The sequence below is a fragment of the Gracilinanus agilis genome, chromosome 3 (genome assembly GCF_016433145.1).
Source record: "Gracilinanus agilis isolate LMUSP501 chromosome 3, AgileGrace, whole genome shotgun sequence".
Lineage (NCBI taxonomy): Eukaryota > Metazoa > Chordata > Mammalia > Didelphimorphia > Didelphidae > Gracilinanus > Gracilinanus agilis.
The window spans coordinates 195,694,270-195,715,991 of record NC_058132.1 but is presented as its reverse complement, the minus strand read 5'-3'; the positions used below and the strand labels follow the sequence as shown (position 1 = coordinate 195,715,991).

General features: G+C 38.4%; 1 protein-coding gene across 1 annotated transcript in view; it reads right to left on the bottom strand.

Moving 5' to 3' along the window:
- NCAM1 (neural cell adhesion molecule 1) overlaps nucleotides 1–17,265 on the bottom strand; it is a 90,392-nt gene extending 73,127 nt beyond the window's left edge. Inside the window, exons 1-7 of the mRNA XM_044669023.1 lie at nucleotides 17,184–17,265; nucleotides 12,620–12,694; nucleotides 9,329–9,547; nucleotides 8,058–8,201; nucleotides 7,535–7,672; nucleotides 5,708–5,825; nucleotides 4,869–5,035 (exon numbers count right to left, since the gene is read on the bottom strand). Coding sequence (XP_044524958.1) covers nucleotides 4,869–5,035; nucleotides 5,708–5,825; nucleotides 7,535–7,672; nucleotides 8,058–8,201; nucleotides 9,329–9,547; nucleotides 12,620–12,694; nucleotides 17,184–17,265 — 943 coding nt within the window. The remainder of the gene's footprint in view (nucleotides 1–4,868; nucleotides 5,036–5,707; nucleotides 5,826–7,534; nucleotides 7,673–8,057; nucleotides 8,202–9,328; nucleotides 9,548–12,619; nucleotides 12,695–17,183) is intronic.
- Between the last annotated feature and the right edge of the window lie 4,457 nt (nucleotides 17,266–21,722).

Below are 21,722 nucleotides of genomic sequence, written 5' to 3'. Positions count from 1 at the left end.
CCATTAATGCTAAATTTTAATTCCAAATCTCATTTTCAGACACTTTCTTAACTATCAATTTACTTCTCCAATCTGCCTTTCTCTTCTGAAGCCCTTGTCTTTCACTGGCAACAGTGAAGTAGGTTTCAGTTTCTCAACCTTAAACTTCATATTCTTCAGTGATACTTCCAAGATTCCTTCTGGTAGACCCCTCTTACTATTAATATGGACTTGACAAAGAGCTGCCTCATTATCTCTCAACAGGGAGTCCCCAATAATCACAACTTGTATTTTTCTACCTCTGAACATTTAGCAGATGCCTTCTCATGGGATGGGCACCTGTAGATTCACCTCATCACATTCTTGGAGAATGAACAGCTGCTTTACCCTCAGAAGGTCTGACTCACTCATCTTTCAGTTACTTTGCTTCACACCAAGTAGATCTCTTTAAAGCACAGGTCTGATCATGTCATCTTCTTATTTATATCCTCCACTGGCTTCCTATGTAACTAACCTTCAGGATCAAAAATAGAATCCTCTACTTGACTTTTAAAGCACTTCAAAATCTGGATCCTTCCTTCCTCTTACTCCTCAAACCCACTAGTCTATTCTGAGATGCAGTGACACTGGTATCCTTGCTGTTCCTGGAACCTCCCAACTTCTGACTGAGAATTTTAACTGGCTTGAGAGTCCCTTAGACCAGTGATGGGCAAACTACAGGCCAGATGTGGCCCCCTGAAATGTTCTATCCGGCAGTGCTGCATTACTCCTAATTTGATGAATACAACGAGTAGGATACAATACAATGAAACTTCGAAAGAGTTGCCTTAGAAACAGACTGAGGATGAGCATTTCCTTTCCTTTGACCCCCTCTATAAAAAGTTTGCCTGTCACTGCCTTAGACCACAAGGAGAACAAGTCAGTCAATACTTAAATTAATTCAGACTATTCATTAGAAGAATTAATACTGAAGTTGAAGCGTAAATACTTTGACCATAGAATGAGAGGACAGGACTCATTGGAAATAACCTTGATGTAGGAAAAGATTGAAAGCAAGAGGTCAAGGGGAGGGCAAAGGATGAGAGGGATAGATTGGTGTCATGGAAACAAAGATTATGAACTTGGACAGTCTTTGAGAGATAGCAGAAGATAGAAGGAAGCTAAAGTCCTACTTTCTTCAAGAAGCCTTTCCTGGTCTTCTTTAATCTTACTGTGGTCTCCAGGCACTGTGCTAAACTCTAAGGAGGCAAAGAAAGGGGTCCTTGCTCTCAAAGAGCTCATAGATTAGTATGGAAGACAACTTTTGTACAATTGTGTGCAAAGGAGATATTTGCAGGATAAATTAGAGACAATCATCTCAAAGAGAATGCAGTAAGATTAAAGAAGACAGTGCCTAGAATATAGTAAGTGCTTAATAAATGCTTGCTGACTTGGCATGTTTGGTTGTCCTCTTTCTTATCTCTGCCATATTCTTTCAACATCCTAACACAGGTCAGGGCTGATTTCTGACTTTTCAGATCGTTTTTCTTTGTTTTCCTATTGAAGTTCTTTTATTTCTGTCTTTTTTTTTTAAAGAATGCTTTATTCAGCATTGATGATCTGGAGAGTGGACAGGTATTCGTTAAGCCCCATTACCTCCTTTTTTAGTAGAAAGATTTGTCTTAACTTTGAGAATAAATTGTAGTTAATTGACGTTGACAAAAATGTATACTGTATGCAGGCTAACACTACATTCCCTTATATCTTGATAGTCTCTGGAAAGAAGATGCAGGAAGAGAGAATAAATTTTGCCCTCTCTTTCTGTGGAACCCTCCTAGATAGGTCTCCCTTTCAGGGTAATGAGAATGCAACTATCTTACCCACTGATCCTGAAAACCTGCCTCAAATTCCCTTTTACCTATTATTCCTCTTGTTTAGTCTCCACTCATTTCTTCCTCCCTTCCCCATCTGACTCCATCACTAATCTGTGGCCCTACTGAAGTCCTTGATCTAAGAAACAGATTATAATTTGAGCCAGGAGAATGTCTCAAGTTAATTGACAGGGCAGGTAGGTTGCAGACATGTCAGCTTGGAAATACAAATCTCACAGATTCATTACTTGTGGTGGTTATCGTCAAGAGTATCATTACTACCATTAGTACCATCACCTTGCTGACAAAGATCTGTATACTCAATAGTTGTTTTGTTTTTTTTTTTTTTCAGTAGCACTGGATGGTTGTGAGAGTTGGATTATAATGAAAACAGAGTGCCACAGAATCAATGTGAATTGTGATGCTGGAGAAGACTTTTGAGAGTCCTTTGGAAAGTAAAGAGATCAAATCAGTCAATACTTAAAGAAATTAATTCAAACTATTCCCCAAATGGACAAATACTGAAGATGATGCTTAAACACTTTGGCCACAGAATGAGAAGACAGGACTCATTGGAAAAGATCCTGATGTTGGGAAAGATTAAAGGCAAAAGGAAAAAAGGGACGACAGAAGATGAGATGGAGAGATAATGCCATGGAAACAATGAACAAATGATTGGACAGACTTTTTTGGAGAGATAGTGGAATATAGAAAGTCCTGGAGTGCTATGGTCCATGAGGTCATGAAGAATTGGACACAACTGAACAAGTGAACCATTACTATAACCTTAGTGCTACATTTTGGGTTAAATAAGCTATTGTGGACTGGCCAGGGAAACCAAATGCCATGTATAACACTGTTTCTATGGGAAAATGCATTCAGAATTCCAAACAGAGGATTTCCCTTTGTAAGCTGGGGACTGCCTGGATACAGTCCTGCCAATTGCCCAAAACAACATGGCAAAGGAGATAAATTCCTGAATGAGGAGTGAGGGAATAAGGGTGACATTTCCATTTGGCTTGATGTTGTAGGCAAACCACTTAGCTTCTCTGTATATCAACTTTGTGATCTGTGAAAATCAGGATTTTATTTCTTCGCCCTTTTACTGTAGGAGTGTTCTGGGTACAGAAAGAAAATTCTGGAAAAGTTCCATGGATCAATTGTTATCTGAACAGCAATGGTTATTGTGTGTTTGTCTGCTATGTATCATATTGTTTTTAAAATACACTACTTTAGAATATAAGCAATAGCCCTAAAAGAAGATCTCTTTAAAATATTTATATGTTTTGACTTAATATCTTTGTCTCAATTTCCTCATTTATAACATGAATATATGATGCTTAATAATTGGTTAGCATTTATATAGCACTTTAATATTTGCAGATAATATTTCATTTTATGCTAGAACAATCGTGAGAGGCAGTTATTATTTCCCTATTTTACAAATGAGGAAACTGAGGTAGACATTAAGTAACTTTCCCAGGGTCATATAGATAGTAAGTATCTGAGGTCAAATTTGAACTCTGGCTTTCCTGATTTCAGAAAGTACTTTATCCACTGATGACTTAAATATCATATAAATAATATTGCATGTCTTGGGAGGATTGTTGTGGGGGAAGCACTTTTTAAACGACAAAAATTTGAATTATTATTAACAATAATCATCAAGAAGATTAATCTTTTTTCAAGGCTTAATATTATATTCTACAAGTTCCCTGAGACCAGAGACTTTAATTTTTGTTTTGGACCCTCAGCACCAAATGCAATGTTTGGTACACAGAAGGCTCTTAATAAATGCTTGTACATTCATTTGCTTAACGTGCAATAACTTGTACTGAAGATGATGTTTCTGAGTCCGGCTTGGTAGGTCTCATTTGTTATTAGTATAAATATTTGCTTAGGAACAATGGATTTGCAAAGTTCCTAAAAAGGTTTATTTTTATGCAGAAACTAATTACAAAATAGCTATTAAGTCCTGTGTGGTTCCTTCTGCTCAAATTAAAAAATATATATTTTCCTAAACCTGTCTGTTCTGTTATATGCCATAGAAGCCAAGGACACTTGATCTTACATATGGCTAAATGAGCTACCTGATCAAGATCTGGCTAAGATTTTTAAGCTCATTGTTTTTCTTCTCCTTCTACCCAGAAGGAAAGTGATGTAGTTCAGGATGAATAAAGTAGCTACTTTAATAGTAAGTGTTAACATGGATTAGAAGAAATCAAGGTACTAAGATTTTAAAAAAAAATTAAGGTTTTTTTCCCCTGAAATGTTCCCTTCTGAGATCATTTTTATTATTCCTTTACTAAGTAAATCCTTTCTTTCCCCAGAGTAAAGAAAGGATGTATCTGCTGTAAAATCTGTATATGAGCTTGTTGTTTCCCCCCTAGTAAAGGTTAACTTCAGGCCCTCCATTAATGAAGATTTCCTACAATGTTGAATACAAGGTAGTGATGGCACCTGACCTAGTCACAGTCTATAAAGCACTTCCCCATGTATTGCTAATAAAATCTCCCATTTTGCAGATGAAAAAATTAAGGCGTAGAGAGTTTCTTTGGCTTGCTCGGGATTAAGCAGTTGTTAAGTAAGTTAGCTGCAGATCCAGGAAGGAAGCCAGTCTCTTAATTCAGTCTGGTGCTCTTAATGACATCGGAGCATCTCTCACTCCTTCCCCTTCCCATATGATTATTCCATATATACTGGAGGGGCAAGCATGGGAAGAAAGCACATGGTTACAAGTAGGGAGTAGGTAATGATAATGATAATTATAGCAAACATTTATATGGAGCTTACCATGTGCCAGTGTGCTAAGTACTTTACAGTGATTATCTCATTTCATACTTCCAACAACCTTAGGAGGTAGATATTGTTATTATCCCCATTTTATAGATGGAAAAGTGGAGGCAAACAGGACTGAAGTGACTTGCCTAGGGTTACAAAGCTAGTAAGTCTGAGGCCAGATCTGAACTCAGGTCCTCTGACTCCAGAACCTGCACCCTGCACTCAGAGCAGTGACAATGAAACCATATCTACACTTACCGAAGACTTTCAGTTGGATGGAAGCATCTTGCTCCCCCGCTTTGTTCTCAGCAATACAGACATACTCTGCTTCATCATTCTTGTCCACTCTGTTGATGGTCAGTTCAGAGCTATCTTCATTGAAATCATACTTGTCATCTTCCTCTATTTCAATCTGTTCTCCATCTCTATAGGACACAAAAGTATATGGTGAGTTAAAAAAAATTTTTTTTGGCAACAAACTTAAAATGAAATCTTTCTATTCTTCATAAAATGCAGCCCCAGCTAGGGAGGCTATGCACCTTGCTTGATAAAAAGGCTGAGTTGTAATTCCTCTTATATTCTGCTTACAATTCTTATGATCCCCTAATTTTTCTCAGGAGATGGTGGAAACGACTCTTTCATCATCCAAAACTGGGCTACAAGGCTTCAGTTTCCTTCTAAGACATAAAATTTAAGGAACCCAACCGAACATACATAGGGAGAGGGCATCCTCTTCTGCATGCCCCCATCCTATTCATACCTTCCCTCCCAAGCTACTTCGAATTGAACTATTTTTGTTTCTGTTTGTATTCATTCACTTTCTATTTCTGCTGCACAAATTTGTCCAAGTCTGTGCTATCTCCCCCATGAGAAAGTAACCTTGATGCAAGAAGGGCTGCTTCCATTTTTTTCTGTAGCAATATCCCTGGCTATGCCTGGCACAAATAGGTTGGCATTCTTTGGATGCCTGTGATACTTTGGTACCCTAATCTTCAATGTTGCATTCCTGCTAAAATGCTCAAATGGAGCAGTAACATTCTCTTCTTCACTTGTCTTCTACAAACCCCAAGCTACATGACTTGACACACTTTTCTTACTTTGTCCAACTCATAGTGGGTTCCGGAAAACCTTTTGCCTCACACATCAGTGAGACTGACTGGCCAAGGTTTGCTGTTGCATTCACTGTGCTCTGCCTGGCCTGGACAGTGGGTGGCACTGAAAGAGAATGAGATATTTTGGGGTTAGCTGTGAAAGAAATGGATCAATCTAGCACAGATATTTTCTGTTCTCTGGAGGGCTACATATAAGGGCAATATGTCTTGTATTCTAGTCATGAGAGAAGCAGTGTGGCTTAGAACCAAGAAAACTTGAATTCAAGTCTCACTCCTGACACATACTGGCTCTGTGACCTTGGGGAGGTTGCTTAACATTTCAGTACTTTTCTAAACACCTCTCCTAAGACCTTGGGCTACAGAAAGGGTGCTCACCTGCATTAGTAAAGGGAATTCCTCATCTGGGAGTTCCCTGAACCAATGGAATCACAGATATAGTCCCTAAACCTGTTCTATTCCAGCCACACTAGTCTCTTTTCCATCCCATGATTTTGTGCTGCTCCTCTCTTACTTACTCATTTTCTTACGTATGCTCTTTCCCTTTCCTGGAATGGATTGCATTTCTTATTCCCCACTCACTACCTCTGTCAGTGGAGGTAGTCTGTTCTTCAAGGCTCTATGTTTGGGCAACCTTCTTTGTGAAGCTTTTCTTGGCCCCAACTGAAAGAGCCTTCTCTCCTTTCAAATTTCTCACAGCATTCTGGCTGCTCAGACTTCTCTGTACTTTTCAAATCTCCCTTGTGTAAATCTTTTGCATCCATACCATTCCTCCCTCTTCCCTGGATTATAAATTCCTTGAGAGCAAAGTCTGTGTTGTACTTATCCACCACATCACAAGTGCCTGGCACAGTACCTTGCACATGATGGGTTCTTAAAGAATGTCTGTTAAAATAATAATAATAAGTAGCATTTATGTAGCACTTGCCATGTCTCAGGCACTATGTTTAGCCCTTTATATTTATTATCTGATTTGATCCTCTGGAAATGTTATTATCACCCCCATTTTATAGGTGAGGCAAATAGGGATTAAATGACATCCCCAGGACCACATAAGGTAGAAGTATCAAAGGCTGGTTTTGAATTTAGGACTTTCTGACTCCAGGTCCCTATCCACTGAACCACCTAGCTGCCTAGCAAATATTGATAGCTCAAAATAAACTTGGTTAGCTAAAGTCCCCTGGAGTTTTTCATAAACCATACTGTGTAGGAGCATCTCTTACCAAAGGAAAGGATTTTGTAGGGAGAAGGTTTCAGGAAAAATATATTACAAGTCAAAATAATTCAAGCATGATTTACTTATTTTCTTAGTAGCAACATTATAATTTCCTGTAAACATCTTGTAAATGTCATATCGATTCTACGGGTGTGTTTATTTGACACTGCAAATTAAGATTAATAAGCCCTTGGGCCATGATTCTGACAGTTCTGGAGCCTGATTTGATAAAAATGTTTTCTTAGACCTTAGAACCAAGGGAACTGATTTCACCATTATTATAATAGCAAGAGTAATGATGAAGAAAAAATTTGTGATTTAGCATGAGCAAAGCTTCCAGGGCTCAGCTCTAGGACAAGCAAGAGAATACAATTACAGCACAATAGCTCCACAATTTAGGCAAGACACAAAAATGAGTGTAGCCGTGGAAGGCATTGAAGTTTATGGTGAAGACATTCTGGATTAATTGGATGTGAGAAAGTGCAGGGTTTTTATTGTTATTTGTGTATTTTTGAAGATAAAAAAAGAGATATGAAAGAATAAGGTTATAGGAATTAGGATGAGATGTGAATGGGGATATAGAGAGCAGATCATCTCACCATTTACAATGACTTGGATATCCTTGAAGTTGATCTCTCCACGGGCCAAGATCCGGCCCTCACAACGATATGTCCCCTCATCTGATTTCTTGATTCCCCGGATCTGCAGGTAGTTGTTGGACAGGACTATGAATCTGACTAGAAGAGACAAGAGGAAGGTTCACCCAAGGATAACTCAGAGAGCTTTATCATCTTCAGGCACTCACCCACCCCTTCTCTTCCCTTTGATATTCTTAGGGCAGAATAATTAATTTGACTTAAGGAAATGTGTTCCCTCTTGCTCCACACTAAAGAAGCAACAACATTAATAAACAAAATCTTTCATTTCTAGGGAAAGTAAAGGCCCCTCAATTTGTAATTTTCATGTTTAAATTTGCCCAGGATTTGGTAAATCATATGGCCTTGGAACTATGGAATTAGCATTTGTTCAGTATAATAACTCACAGACTGAGAACAGCTGACAAAATGTTGGTGACTTAGTGGCCCCTTGGGAAAAGAAGCTGCTGGGAAACAAGAGTCTCACCGTCTTTTTTCAGGATGACATCTCGGCCTTTATGCTTCCAAATGATAGTGGGAGGCAGAGAGCTGACCACATCACATACAATCACAGCATCTTCTCCCTCCCTGAACTCCTGAGGAGTTGGTGCATTCTTGAACATGAGTTTCTCTGAAAAGCAGAGGAGGATAAACAGCTATGTCCCCCACTTGGCACTGGAAGAAGAGATCTTTCACCTGTACTCTCTGGTAACAAGGCCTATGCTGAATGACCTGTATCCCCCTGAGATAGTCTCAATTCCCAAATATACTCCAACAAGTGGAACTCACACTATAAGTCTGCCTACATAGCAACACCATCTATATAGAATACAGGATGAGTCTGAAAACTTTGCCTTCAATTCATGGCAGTCTAGAGACTAATAAGGTACAAGGAGATGATCTGGTCTCAGAAGCAATCACTGGATACATACTTGATTACTGATTGATTGATCTACTTGGACTCTCTGAGGAGGGATCTTGGGAGGGAAAATAAGATTTTTCAGTAAGAGAATTAAGGAACATCAGAAATGTCCCAGTCATGGCAGAGAATGACAAAGAGAAGCAATGTTGTCTTCTCTCTTTTTGTCTATTAAGTGTCTCATTATATGCCTCAACTGGTAAAAATAATCAATTCTCTCTTCTCCCTTATCACCCACTGTCCTCTAATTTCCTACAGCACAGACTTCTGATGAAGGAACGGAAGAAAAACAGGCTCACTGGAAACAATACTGGCATCAAACACTGTGGCAATCAATGCTGTTCCATTAGTTGTCACCCACAGGTCAGTGGGACAGATATACCAATAGCTAGATAATAAGATGACAGCCCCAAACAAAGTTTCCATGGAATGAGAACTGTCCTCTCTGAATAACAGAGTTCAAAAATCATTCCATACTCTAAAAGAGTCCATCAGATTCCTGGGAGAATAAAGCAAGAAGGGTCAAACCTGAATTATGGAACATTAACTGAGCCACATGAGGCAAAGTCCTGAATCCAGTGGCTGGGAGTGTCCTTAATATTTTTCTGGGAATTAACTGGTTGAATTGAGAGATACAGGGTAAATAGGAATTAGTTCTAACCAGTGCCTGACTCATGAGGCCTGAGGGGATCTGTCCCTGATACAATTTGGGACCTGGAAACACAGGACTCAACTGATTCTTTCATTGTCATCCTAAGTCTCTTTACTACCAGCCTACTACCTCCTACTTTCCTGTTCCAAAGAAAAGGACTTGAGGTGGAGAAGATGGAGGCCCTTACGGAAGATCTTCACATTGACGGTGGCCTCTGATTCACTGCCATCTTCTCCCGAAACAACGCACTTGTAGATGCCGGCATCATCAATGTTGGCATTGTAGATGGTAAGTGTGGAGGAAAAATCATCATTCCGTACCACTGAGATCCGCTGCTGATTTGGAGTCAGCTTTTCTCCATTGGGAGAAAACCAGGAAATATCTTTATCCTTGGCTTCCCCAGCCACTGTGGGAGAGAAAAGGGAATTTTTCAAAACATTTAGGCAAGGAACTTCCAGTTCAAGAGCCAAGTTTGGTATTCACATGTAGCAAACACTCAATGGAAACTCAATGGAGATTCAATATATGTGGGTTTTGAAATATTGTGGCCCGGGGAAACTGCAACCCACAGTGTGCTCCCAGGGGTCCCTCCCCCTCACTTCCTGATGTGGGACCTGTCTTGAATGGACTAATCCCATGCTGGGGGAGGGACCACACCCCCTACTTCCTGTCGTGGGATTGGTCTAGAATCGGACTAATCCCGTGCTAGGGAGAGGCCACGCCCTCCTATTTCCAGGCACTGGATTGGTATATAGGAGGAAACTGAATCTGAGAAGATTCAGGGTTTAGCTGGGGTAGTTCATTTCAGCCGAGGGAACTCTGGTGAGTTTTTTCTTTAAATAAAATTTTTTGTTTTTTTTTTGTTTTTTTAAGTTGGAAAAAATATATATTTAATTAATTAATTTAGAATATTTTCCCATGGTTACATGATTCGTGTTCTTTCCCTCCGCTCCTCCCATAAAGTTTTATTTAAAAACATTTTTTTCCTCACATAAAGTTTTAAAAAGATCAAAGGCAGATAGTTTTCTTTCACCTCTTCAAATGGAAACAATATTTGTATCAAATACTGTGGCAATCAATGCCATCCCATTAGTTGTCACTATTAGAAAGGTCAGTGGGACAGATGTGCCAATAGTTAGATGAAGAGATGACAGCCCCAAATAAGGTTTCATGTGCAATGAGAATTGTAAGCAAATGTTGTTAGCTGAGAGGTAGCAAGGATATGAATGCCTGCAGAGTACATGAGATATTTTCCTAGGCTGACTTCCATGCTACAGCATGGAATTTGTATAGCAGGATTTTGTTTAGAATTTGGAAATTAACAATCAATCACACATACTGAGTATTTCTTATAGTAACTTTACCCTTGGCAAAGGAGAAAATGAAGAACCAAATAGTAAAAGGACTTGCCTAGATGTGACATAATAAAGATTAGAGAGCCTTTTGGCCATTTTATCTTCTGAGGCTAATTCCAATCTCTAGAACTATGGAGAAGACTTTGGCCTAGGTAGGGGAATTAGGTCTTAAGCCCTTTTACTCTAGTGACTTTATTTTGTGACTACAAAAAGCTTCCATTCTGGCACTCATCCCCCCCAAACGGCAATTTCATCTCATACACTGCAGCAAAGTCAAGATCTGTTCCCAGGTGACTGTCTTAGAAAGAGCAATGATTTCCTTCTATCTGCTTCTAAAAAGACTTTTTTCCCTCTAGTTGTTGAGTGTTTCTCTTGGAAGCAGAACTGAATCCAAGTGGATAGTCTCTAAGAACAGGTGGAAAGACCTTCACAATGGACTCTATGACTCTATCTCCATACTACCCCTCAACCCTGCACAGCTGCTAAGCATGGAAATGAAGCATTCCTTTTATTCAAGGCCCATCATGTTTTCAATAAATATCGCTATTTGCAAGATGTGCTGTGGGCTTTGTTGCTGCATCTCCAGATCATTTAAATTGTTGTAATGAAGGCAAAGCTGTGTCTAAAAAAATTCACCAGCTACAAGTCACCGCATTCAATGCAAATCAGATTGATTTTTGAAGCCCTCTTCCCCACTTATCTCCCTCCCTTAAAGAAAAAGATAAATAAAAACAAGCCCCCTTCTCTTCCTAAACAACTTGATTGCTTTTTGGGTTTAAGCCTTAAAATTAACATCACCCACAGGTTTGTGAATATGATACCAGCTCAAACAAATCTTCTGCTTATCCTGGAAATAACTTGAGAATCAATCAATCAAGCAATCAATAAACATTTATTTAGTGCTTCCTAAGTGCCAGGCACTGACCTTATCACTGAGGCATGAAAACGCAAAAACTTTTCTTGCTCTGGCAGAATTTATATTTTAATAAGAGAGACAATATATACACAGAGGAGAATGAGAATGAAACATTATAATTTGGGCTGGAGAGATCCTGAAACCTAACTATCCATTTTTTAAAAAATAACCTTTACTTTTTCTCTTTAGAATCAATAAGAATTATCAGTTCCAAGGCAGAAGAGCATTAAGGGGTAGGCAATTGGAGTTAAGTGACTTGCCCAGTGTCACACAAGTAGGAAATATCTGAGTCCATATTTGAATCTAGAACCTCCCATTTCCAGGCCTGGCTCTCTGTCCACTGAGCCACCTAGCTGCCTTCCAGCTGTCTTTAAATTAATTTTTGGATTCTCCTGGATACTAAAAATCATGGGAAAACAAAGGAACAAATCTAAATAAAACTATCTTGGCATTATTTTTAACTACCACTGACCTTGAGAGAGCCAGTGAAGAAGTAGGGCGCAGTATTTTACCCATTAAAAAGTAATTTAATACATGCTTATTGAAATAAACTTGAATTTATAAGCACTTAGAATATATGTGAAAATGTAAACATTTGAGTAGGAGAGGCACTGATTCAGACTACAGTAAACTATGCTTCCCCCTGATTACCCTAAGATAGCAGAGGTTCAAAAGATATATATTTTGGTAAGACTTGAGGGAGGAAGATGGGAGGATACTGGAGAGTTTAGGAAGAGCTACTGACATTTTTAGTTTCCCCAGCTATGATACCTGGAGTGATATGGCCTAAACATGTCCATACCCTACTGTCTTCTACTCTGGCCTATTGGTTGATACAAGTGCTTCTAGAATGGTGATGGCAAACCTATGACATGCGTGTCAGCACTGACAGGTGTATGGGGCTGCATGCCGAGGATGAAACATTTGCTGTAGTGTAGTGTAGACACTGTGCACTATAGATGACGATTCTACCTATATTAATTTACCTATTTTGGTTTATAAAATACAATTATATATTACAATTATACATTTTTGTTATTTAAACTAAATATCACGAAATTATGGTTTTTTTCTCGAAGTGACACACCACTTGAGTTATGCTTGGTTTTTTGGTGAATTTTGACACACCAAACTCAAAATGTTGCCCATCATTGTTCTAGGAGTAGCTTTATTCCATCTCCAACCCAGGGAAACACGGACTACTTACCTTGACATAAGAAGAATTTGGATTCTCCAACACTGATCTCTCCTTGGCTGGGAACAATATCCACCTGTAGAGAGACTGGGAAAAAGAGAATTCACATTAAATTTATAGTAAATTTTATTTCTGAGAAAAGATTCTTGCACGGTGTTTTGGTACTAGAGCAGGAAAAGAAAAAAAATAGAAGGAATGGGTCTTATTGTTATTATAAAGATATTATGCCCTTTGTTTCCTAACAACAAGGTCCAACACCTGGTTTAGAGGAACTCTGACCTTCTGCAAGACTGTGAAAAGCTTTGATAAGAATTTGGATGCCCTCTGCCCTGACTGTTTCTGACCTCTTAAAATGGTTCGTGGAGCTCTATCAAACTATAGCACTTTGGGGATTCATGGTAATAACAGCTTTGCAAATTCTTCCAAGCCACAATCCTGAAATCATTCCTCAGGTCTGCTATGATGAACCTTGTCCAAATTGGTTAAGTAGATACAGCAGGAACTTGGCTACTCCATAGTTACAGGGGAAAATATTCTTTAGTTGATTCTTTAGATTAGCAATCCATAAAGGACAACTCATCCTGCTTTTAAAAATTCCTCAAAACATCTTAAAACAAGAAATGTCAAATAAAAGTTCTCTTGGCCTTCTAATAAAACAGACTAAGATGCATAGAACTAGATAAAATAAAAACACCACTGCCTTGCCACCCCTTCAAAGCTTGATACCCCCATAAAAACCTGCAGAGTCTACTAATATTTCTGTTTCTTGTCAGATATTTTTGAATATTTTTAAAAATCCCAAAACATCCTTTCCTCTGTGACATATTCAATGATAAAGTTGAAGGTTGGATCCATGTTTAATTATTTTTTAAAAATTTTTTCAGCAATTAGCAAGAGGATTTATACATAGTAGATGCTCAGAAAGTATTTGGTAAATTGATTTTCTACTTGTTATTTTTTATAAAATAAGAATGTGTATACAAAACAAAAATGGTCTTTACTCTTGTGCAGACCTACTCTACTTTTACTGGTATCAGAGCAGTGGAAAAGGAGGTAGAGATTGCAGGGTTAAACCATTTTTAAACTTTAACTTAGGTACTGGCACTCTTAAGTGTGAGATCCTTGTCTAATGACAAACTAATAGGCATACTACTGGAGGAAATGAGTCACATCAGTCCTAACCTTCTCACGAGCATGAAACTAGAAGAAAAAAGACATTATAGCTATAGGAAAAAATGGTTCTTCTTGGAGACGAAAATAGAGGAATGAATAGAATTGGTTTTATTGTGTGTCCAAAGGCAGGAAGAAGGATCATTTCATGGGACATTAGTCAGCTTTTTTAAGGTACCTTTGATAAATATTTGCAAAGAGGCAAGAAAATAATTGTGGTTTATATGCTACAGAGAATGAAGATAGCTACTTCTATGTAAAACTAGAGAAGAACCTCCTAATTAAATCTTCATATTCTGTGAAATTTGGCAACATCAATGCAAAGGTTTGGAAGGATGGCAAGAAACATATCGAAAACCACTAATGAAGAAAAGAAAGAAAGACTCCCAGATTACATGGAAGGTTCACACCTGTAAACCATTACTTCTCTTGAGCAAAGAATTGGAGAACTGAACAACTAACATCACAAAAAAATTAAACTGTTTATATTTTAACAGACACAAAACAACTTGTTACAGATGTGGGAGTCATTCTTGAAGTAGGTGCTTGTGTACAGTTGGAATTCCAACTAACTGGAAGAAAATTCAAAATTACTACAAAGCTAATAGAAAGAATATACATGAGAAAAAGATGGAGCATATTAAAACAGCTTCATCCTGTAGTAACAAATAACTGATGATGAAAAATTATATATACGTATATATAAAAGAAATTACATAGAGAGATACAGACCATAATTATTTTCATCCATTAATTTAACTGACATAAATTAATCAAAACAAGGACACTCAGGGGGCAGCTGGGTAGCTCAGTGGAGTGAGAGTCAGACCTAGAGACAGGAGGTCCTAGGTTCAAACCCGGCCTCAGCCACTTCCCAGCTGTGTGACCCTAGGCAAATCACTTGACCCCCATTGCCCACCCTTACCAATCTTCCACCTATGAGACAATACACCAAAGTACAAGGGTTAAAAATAAAAAAAAAAACAAAAACAAAAACAAGGACACTCACAGAACCTAAAAACACTCCTTACTCAGTCAACATGCCTTACTTCTCGGTTAGAGAAATAGGCAGACAAGGGCAACACTGGCGTAACATAGGACTTCTTTTGTAAATCTTTTGGAGAAGTATGGTAGAAGATTTTGAGCAGTATCTCCACATTAAACAGAGAAGCAATGAATGGTAAAAACAGATTAAGAAAGCTTAGTGAGAAATACAACTAAATCGAGTCACCCCGAGGGCATTTAAGGATGAAAATGAAAGTACAACAAACAGAAGGGAAAAGAATTCTGCCAAGATTTTTATAACAAACTTTTTTCACCATCAGGGACAGTAGAACCATCACATTTGGACACTAGCATCACAATCCTAGATGTGCTGATAGAGAAAGTAGAGATGTCACTAAGGAGAACAAAGATGGGAAAAGCATCACAATAAAAAAAGAAATAACATTTGTGAAGTGACACAAATGTTGGGAATTATGGGTTTGAATTATAAGGTATATAAAAGAAGGGGAACATTTCAAAGATATAGGAAAAGATTATATCTTATTAATACTTTAGAAAGGAGGGTGGGAGAATTTAATCTACTGACACATATATGCTTATTTCCCCATCTATATAAATTCTCATGAGAATAATCTCAAGAGCATTCTTGATGAGTATATTATTAAGGAAATTGGCAAGAGATATTCCACAGTAGATCTCAGGCTATCTGTGTGACATCAGGCAAAATACTTAACTTTGTTGGGCCTCAGTTTCCTCATCTATAAAATGAAAGTTTGGACTTTGAGATGAATGCTGAGATTCCTTGTAGTTTTAGATTTATGACTCTAAGGCCTCTACCATAAGATGAATGACTAAAAAATGCAGAGAATACAAAATTCCTTTGCACTTATTGTTTTTTGGTCATAAAAATCCCACATGATTTAGTAAAGCAAAAGGGGACCCTACAGGCTGTCTTCCAAGAAGGCATATCTCATGCGTCCATCAAAGCTATTTGGAATTCCTTGAGGAATATAACAACAGGGATACCCTTGTTCACCAATCTTCTGTTCATTAATATCAGGTGACACATAAAACAGGAAAATGTATGCTTGCTAAAGATGTTCCCCAGGGTCACGAAGAAGATCCACAATGCAGCTCAAATTGAAGAGGGATTCTTTAAAAATAATATTGTCCTGTAGATCCTGCTTTTTCTGGATGATGTCATTCTGATTGCATCAAAGCATCTGAACTACTGTAGAGTCTCACAAAAAGAGTTTGTCTTCACTGTCCATCCAGGAAAAACCACATGGAAGAGGAATGTATAATGTCCAGATTATGATATGCAGTTGGATAGACACTGTCCATCAGAATTCATAACCAGGACAGAAAATACAAATATACAATAACTTAGATCCAGAATAATAAGAAGGCAAAAGGGCTGGATTACCTTCTTGATTCAACAAAGCTCTTCTAATGAATCTAAATTTCTTTTGGAAACAAAGGCCAGTTAAAAATATCAGTATTCAATTGCTGTTGTTATAGGCCTATATGACATGAATATAATAGCCTTTAAGCAACTTCAAATGAATATTAAGCAAAGGTCAATGGAGAGGCTCATGATAGGCATGAGCTGACTGCAACAAATAAAAATAAAGAATTATGGAGAGCTGGAATAAAGGATGTTATCAATATAATCAAAGAACAAGTTGAGCTATTATTGTGGTGAGCAGGCAGGATAACTCTTAAACAGACCTCCTGTTCTAATTGTATTTTCAAGATAATAAGAAGAAAGCTGAGATGGTTCCCGATATACTGAATGTACCTCTTAAGGATTAAGCAACTTGCCCAGGGTCACAGAGCTATAAAAAATAAAAAATAAAAAAACCCCCTAAAATAGAAATAAATAAATTTTAATCAGATCCTTTTGATTCCAGTTCTGTCACTCTATCTACTGTACCACCTAGCTGTCCCTAATTCCATGATTTGCTAGAGTCTGCTACTTTCACTAGGCCATGTTGTTTCCCCTGCTGATATACTTCCCTTACCCCTGGAAAACTTAGGGACAAGAATAGTCCAAGATGGGTAGGCAAGTATGGAAGCACTCCTGCATGAAAGACAGATTTGCTCTCATCTCACAGATCCCTGAATTCATTCTGTCCCCAACTGCAGCATTTACATACTGACCTTATAGGAGCATAGATTAAAGGCAGAGAAATATTTTGTTAAGTTAAAAATTGAATCCCTTTCTGCCTTTCCTTTCAGCATTTTAAAACCAAAATGTTGGGAAAGAAAAAAAATTCAACTGTTCAGCCAGGCTTAGTAAATTCCCCCTGGGAGGAAGGACCGAAAAGGAGAGATTTGGACAGAGAGCCTGGGTGATGGAGATTGGGTGAGCTCCTTAGAGACTAGCCATTTTCTTTACTCAGTAGGATGGGAGGAGTGTTGGTTGCCATGGTGACAGTCTTAAAAGTCAAAGCTATGGCAGGTTGTGGGTCTAAGCTCATTTCTTTGGAAGGACCACAGTTGTGCCATACCAGAGGGGATCAAAGCTCAGCCTTGGCACAGCGAGGGGTTCGAGGGCAACATGGTGGCTATCAGAAATAGCGTTTTGTTATTCAGCCCAGAGACAGAACAACCAATTGGGAAACCCAGCAGAGCTGGCAGAGTTTTCAAAAAGGCTGTGAAATTCAGGGTGGGAGGGGAAGCATTTAAAAAATAAGGTCTCAGGGGAGCTAGAACGGAGGCGGTTGAGCTCTTGGGGTGACAGTGAGGGCAAGCTGCCATTACTCAGTTAGATCTGAGATGGGAGAAATATATGAAACCAGGACTGCTAGTCTCTTCTGTAATCGCTCCCCTACTGAATAGCATTAAGTTTTCAGGGCTTTAGAGGATTCATATCCAAAAGTTGATGAGTGGATGACATTTCTTAGGGCAGACTGCTCCCCGCAGGCAGCAGGGTGTCAGGAGGCCTTCCTTTAGAATTTACCGTGAATTTTGCTTTTCTTCCATTTAACCCTCCCCAGACCAACTTAACTACAAAACGCAGCCTTTTCACAGGGCTGCCTGTGAGGGTATCTGTGATTCTTATTTCTACTTGTGCCAGGATGTGACCACTTCTTCTCCATCATCCTCTGGCAGCCTTAGCCAGAATGCTTGAGTTCTGGGTGTGAAATGTTCCCTGGACAGCATGACCGACCTATTCCCTAGCACAGACTAACAACCCAATAGGAAGAAATAGAGTTTGTGAAGACAACGACACACTGGGGAACACAGGGGTTTGGAGTCTGTACAACCTTCCAGAATCTGTTTGGGGGAATGTAGCTCAGCTTCCTTCATCTTAAAGCCAATAGGACTGGATTCCTACCAAGCACACCCATACCTGCCATCCCTTCTATTATATTGCAGGCCCCTGTTCTCTGTGAACCAAAGAATCTATAAAAGACAGAAGTCTGTGTCTAAACAATAGATTACAAAAGCAATCTTGCTCTCAAAGGGTTTAGTGAGACTTTTTTTTTAATTTTGGAGAATTAGAAGCACATTTTTGTTCAAAAAGTTCACTGGACCATATGCTGAGCATTAGCAGTGAGCTTAAGCATATGGATTGTGTTACTCTCACTGAGCTCTTGCCTCTCTGTGAAGAATATCCTTATCCCAAGTGAAACAACAATCTTCCTTATTTCAGCTCTTTTCAAACAGGGCATGGCTCTCAGGGGGTAAGGAGAGCAGGGCAGAAGGGTTTTCAGATCTGACTGAAGCCAATCACTGTTCCAGGACCAATAAAGAAAAATCCTGAGCCAAAGGAATTCCCAACTCTGCTGATCCTAGTTCCATATTGAAAAATCTAAGAACCTTAGAAAATAATAAAAGAATTTCCATTTTAGATTTCTGACAGTTCCATACATATGGATAATCATTCTGTCCCCCCCAAAGGGATAATGGCAAAAATTGGCCAGGATTGAGCTTTATGGGAAATCAACATTTGGATTGTTGCCATGATCACACATTTATTATTGCTTATAATTCTTTCCTCAGCATTAAACCTTGAAATATTTGGTTTGAGACTAATAAATGGAAATCCTGGTATAGACTAGCAGCAGGCTGCCAGTTCTCTTCTGTCTGTCTTTCTTTCCTTCTTTCAGATTTTTCTTTCCCATTTGCTTTTCACATTTTCCTTGTTTTACCTAAAACCTTTACCGTAACATTTCTCTTTTCTCCAACTCTAGTTTTTTAAGGGGCTACTAGATGGTTTAGTTTAGTGGATAGAGTACTGAGCTTAGAGCCAAGAAGACCTTGAGTTTAAATCTGGCCTGAGGCACTAGCTCTGCAAACCTGGGCAAGTCATTTCATCCTGTTTACCTTGGTTTCCTCGCCTGTAAAATAAGTTGGAGAAGGAAATGGCCAACTACTTCAGTATCTTTGACAAGAAAACCTCAAATGTGGTCACAGAGTGTGACATGCCTGAACAATAGAAACAATTCTTTAAAGAAGGAGGAAGTAGGGGCAGCTGGGTAGCTCATTGGATTGAGAGTTAGGCCTAGAGACTGGAGGTCCTAGGTTCAAAGCTGGCCTCAGACACTTCCCAGCTGTGAGACCCTGGGCAAGTCATTTGACCCGCATTGCCCACCCTTACACTCTTCCACCAAGGAGCCAATACACAGAAGTTAAGGGTTTAAAAAATAAAATAAAATAAAGAAGGAGCAAGTATTTCCTGAGTAGAAAGCTGAATTAAAGTGAAGGATATAACTCTTCAGAAAGTGTGTGAATTCATCTAAAAGGGAGGAAGGCTCAAAGCAGTAATCTAAGAAAAGTGTACCACTTCTGCATATCCAATTAATAATTACAACAATAAGTGATAATAATAATGATAGCTAGCATTTATATAAAGCTTACTATTTATTATTCATTTACCAAAATCTTTTAAAGTTGCTACTTCTCACTTCTCAGATATATACAAAAATGAAATTTTAGAAATTTGTAGGTCATGAATATAAAATCCTAGGTCCTAAATTGTAAATCAAATAAGGGTTGTCTGTGCCAGTAACTAAGATTCTCAACCTGTTCTTTTAGTGCCTTCTATAAAGTAATTTTTTAATATAAAAAATATGGAACTATGGGTAAGACCCATAGGATAGCAGAAAGAGTATTGACATTGGAGGGAGGAGATCTGGGCTCAAGTCTATGACCATTACCATGAACAAGTTACTTAATTTCCGAGACTTTCCTTCTTTTAAAAATGAAATAAGAACACTTGTCTTCTAGGGGTGTTGGGAGAAAAGCACTTCTGAATTTTAAAATACCAAGTAGATGTAGGCTATGGTTATGGATCAAGAGATCTTAGGTCTAGTATCAACTCTACCACTAATTTGCCTCTTTAATATCTCTAGTTGTGTTTCCTAATGACAAATGATGAATGTATAAGTTTTCTTATATTTTTAAAGTCCTGTGAACTTGTGTTCTGGTCCCAGAATGTGTCCAAGTTTCTCTCAATCGCTCTCTCTCTCTCTCTCTCTCTCTCTCTCTCTCTCTCTCTCTCTCTCTCTCTCTCTCCCTCTCTTCATCCCTTTGCCTCCCCCGCCATTTTTCTGTTATCTTAAAATGTTACTTAAATCTATTTAGATTTTGTTTTTTTTGTTTGTTTGTTTTTTTTTGTTTTAAACCCTTAACCTCTGTGTATTGACTTATAGGTGGAAGATTGGTAAGGGTAGGCAAGGGGGTCAAGTGACTTGCCCAGGGTCACACAGCTGGGAAGTGTCTGAGGCCGGATTTGAACCTAGGACCTCCCGTCTCTAGGCCTGGCTCTCAATCCACTGAGCCACCCAGCTGCCCCTAGATTTTCTTTTAAAATGTCATTGAAGTGTTTTGTATTTACATTACAAATACTTCCAGGTTGTCCCCACCCTGTGATATCTTTCTTTTAATAAGGCATAATGATTAAGCAAAACTAACAATACAGTGACCTCATATGAAAGTGCACAGAGTATTCTATACCTGTAGTTCTTCAAATATTTCTTTTTAAAAGTATTTTGAAAAATAAGCAGAAACCTATTTTCTTTCCCTCCCATCTCTCCCCACAGGAAAAAAAAAAGATATGCATAGGTCAAGCAAAACAATTTTCTCATAGGTTCTGTTTAAATGCATGTCTCATTCTGCACCCTAAATCTATCACCTCTTGGTGAACATTTTCATCATGGTTGCTCTGGAATCATGGATGGCTTTTGCACCAATCATAGGTCTTATAGCTTTCAAAGTTGTATGATCTCATAATTATTATGTTTGGCCACCTGTTAGTCTCTTTCAAAATGAAGTACCAGAAGAAAGTAAACAAATAGATTTGTGTTCAGAAATCTTAACAGCATATATGTTAAAAACTGCATTCTTGCCTAAATGGTAGCAGCTAAGAAACCATTTTTACTTACTGAGAGATCCCATGCCTACAACCCATTTGGATGGGTTTCATGGTTGATTCTGGCATTCCTAAAGGTTAAGTTGGAGGACAACTAGTGCTTCTTGAATTCTTCTGTAACAATGATGGAAGTAATGACAGTTTAGACATCTGTTCCTTTTTTTAAAAAATTGGGTTTCTTATGATTCATTATTTCTGATCTTAATTCTTTTTATCCAATAAAATACAGTGAGTAACTCAGAGATAGGCAGAGGTAAGGGGACACAGTCAGTGGTCACCTGAATTCCTACTTAATCTATTCTCAGATCATCTAGGAGTTGGTTACTAGAGTTGTAAGCTATTCTGGAAAAAAAAGTAGCAACCCATAGAATATTAAAATCAAGAGCTGTAAAGGGCATCATTCCCTTATTTCAACTTTCTTTCTTACAGATGAGTAAACTGAGGCCTAACTTGCTCAAGTTCATGTTGGCAGTAAGTAAAATAACTGAGATTAAAAGCCCAGGTTCTCTTAGTCCAAATCTTGTTATCTCAGATATCCTAATCTTTGGTTGTGGAAGA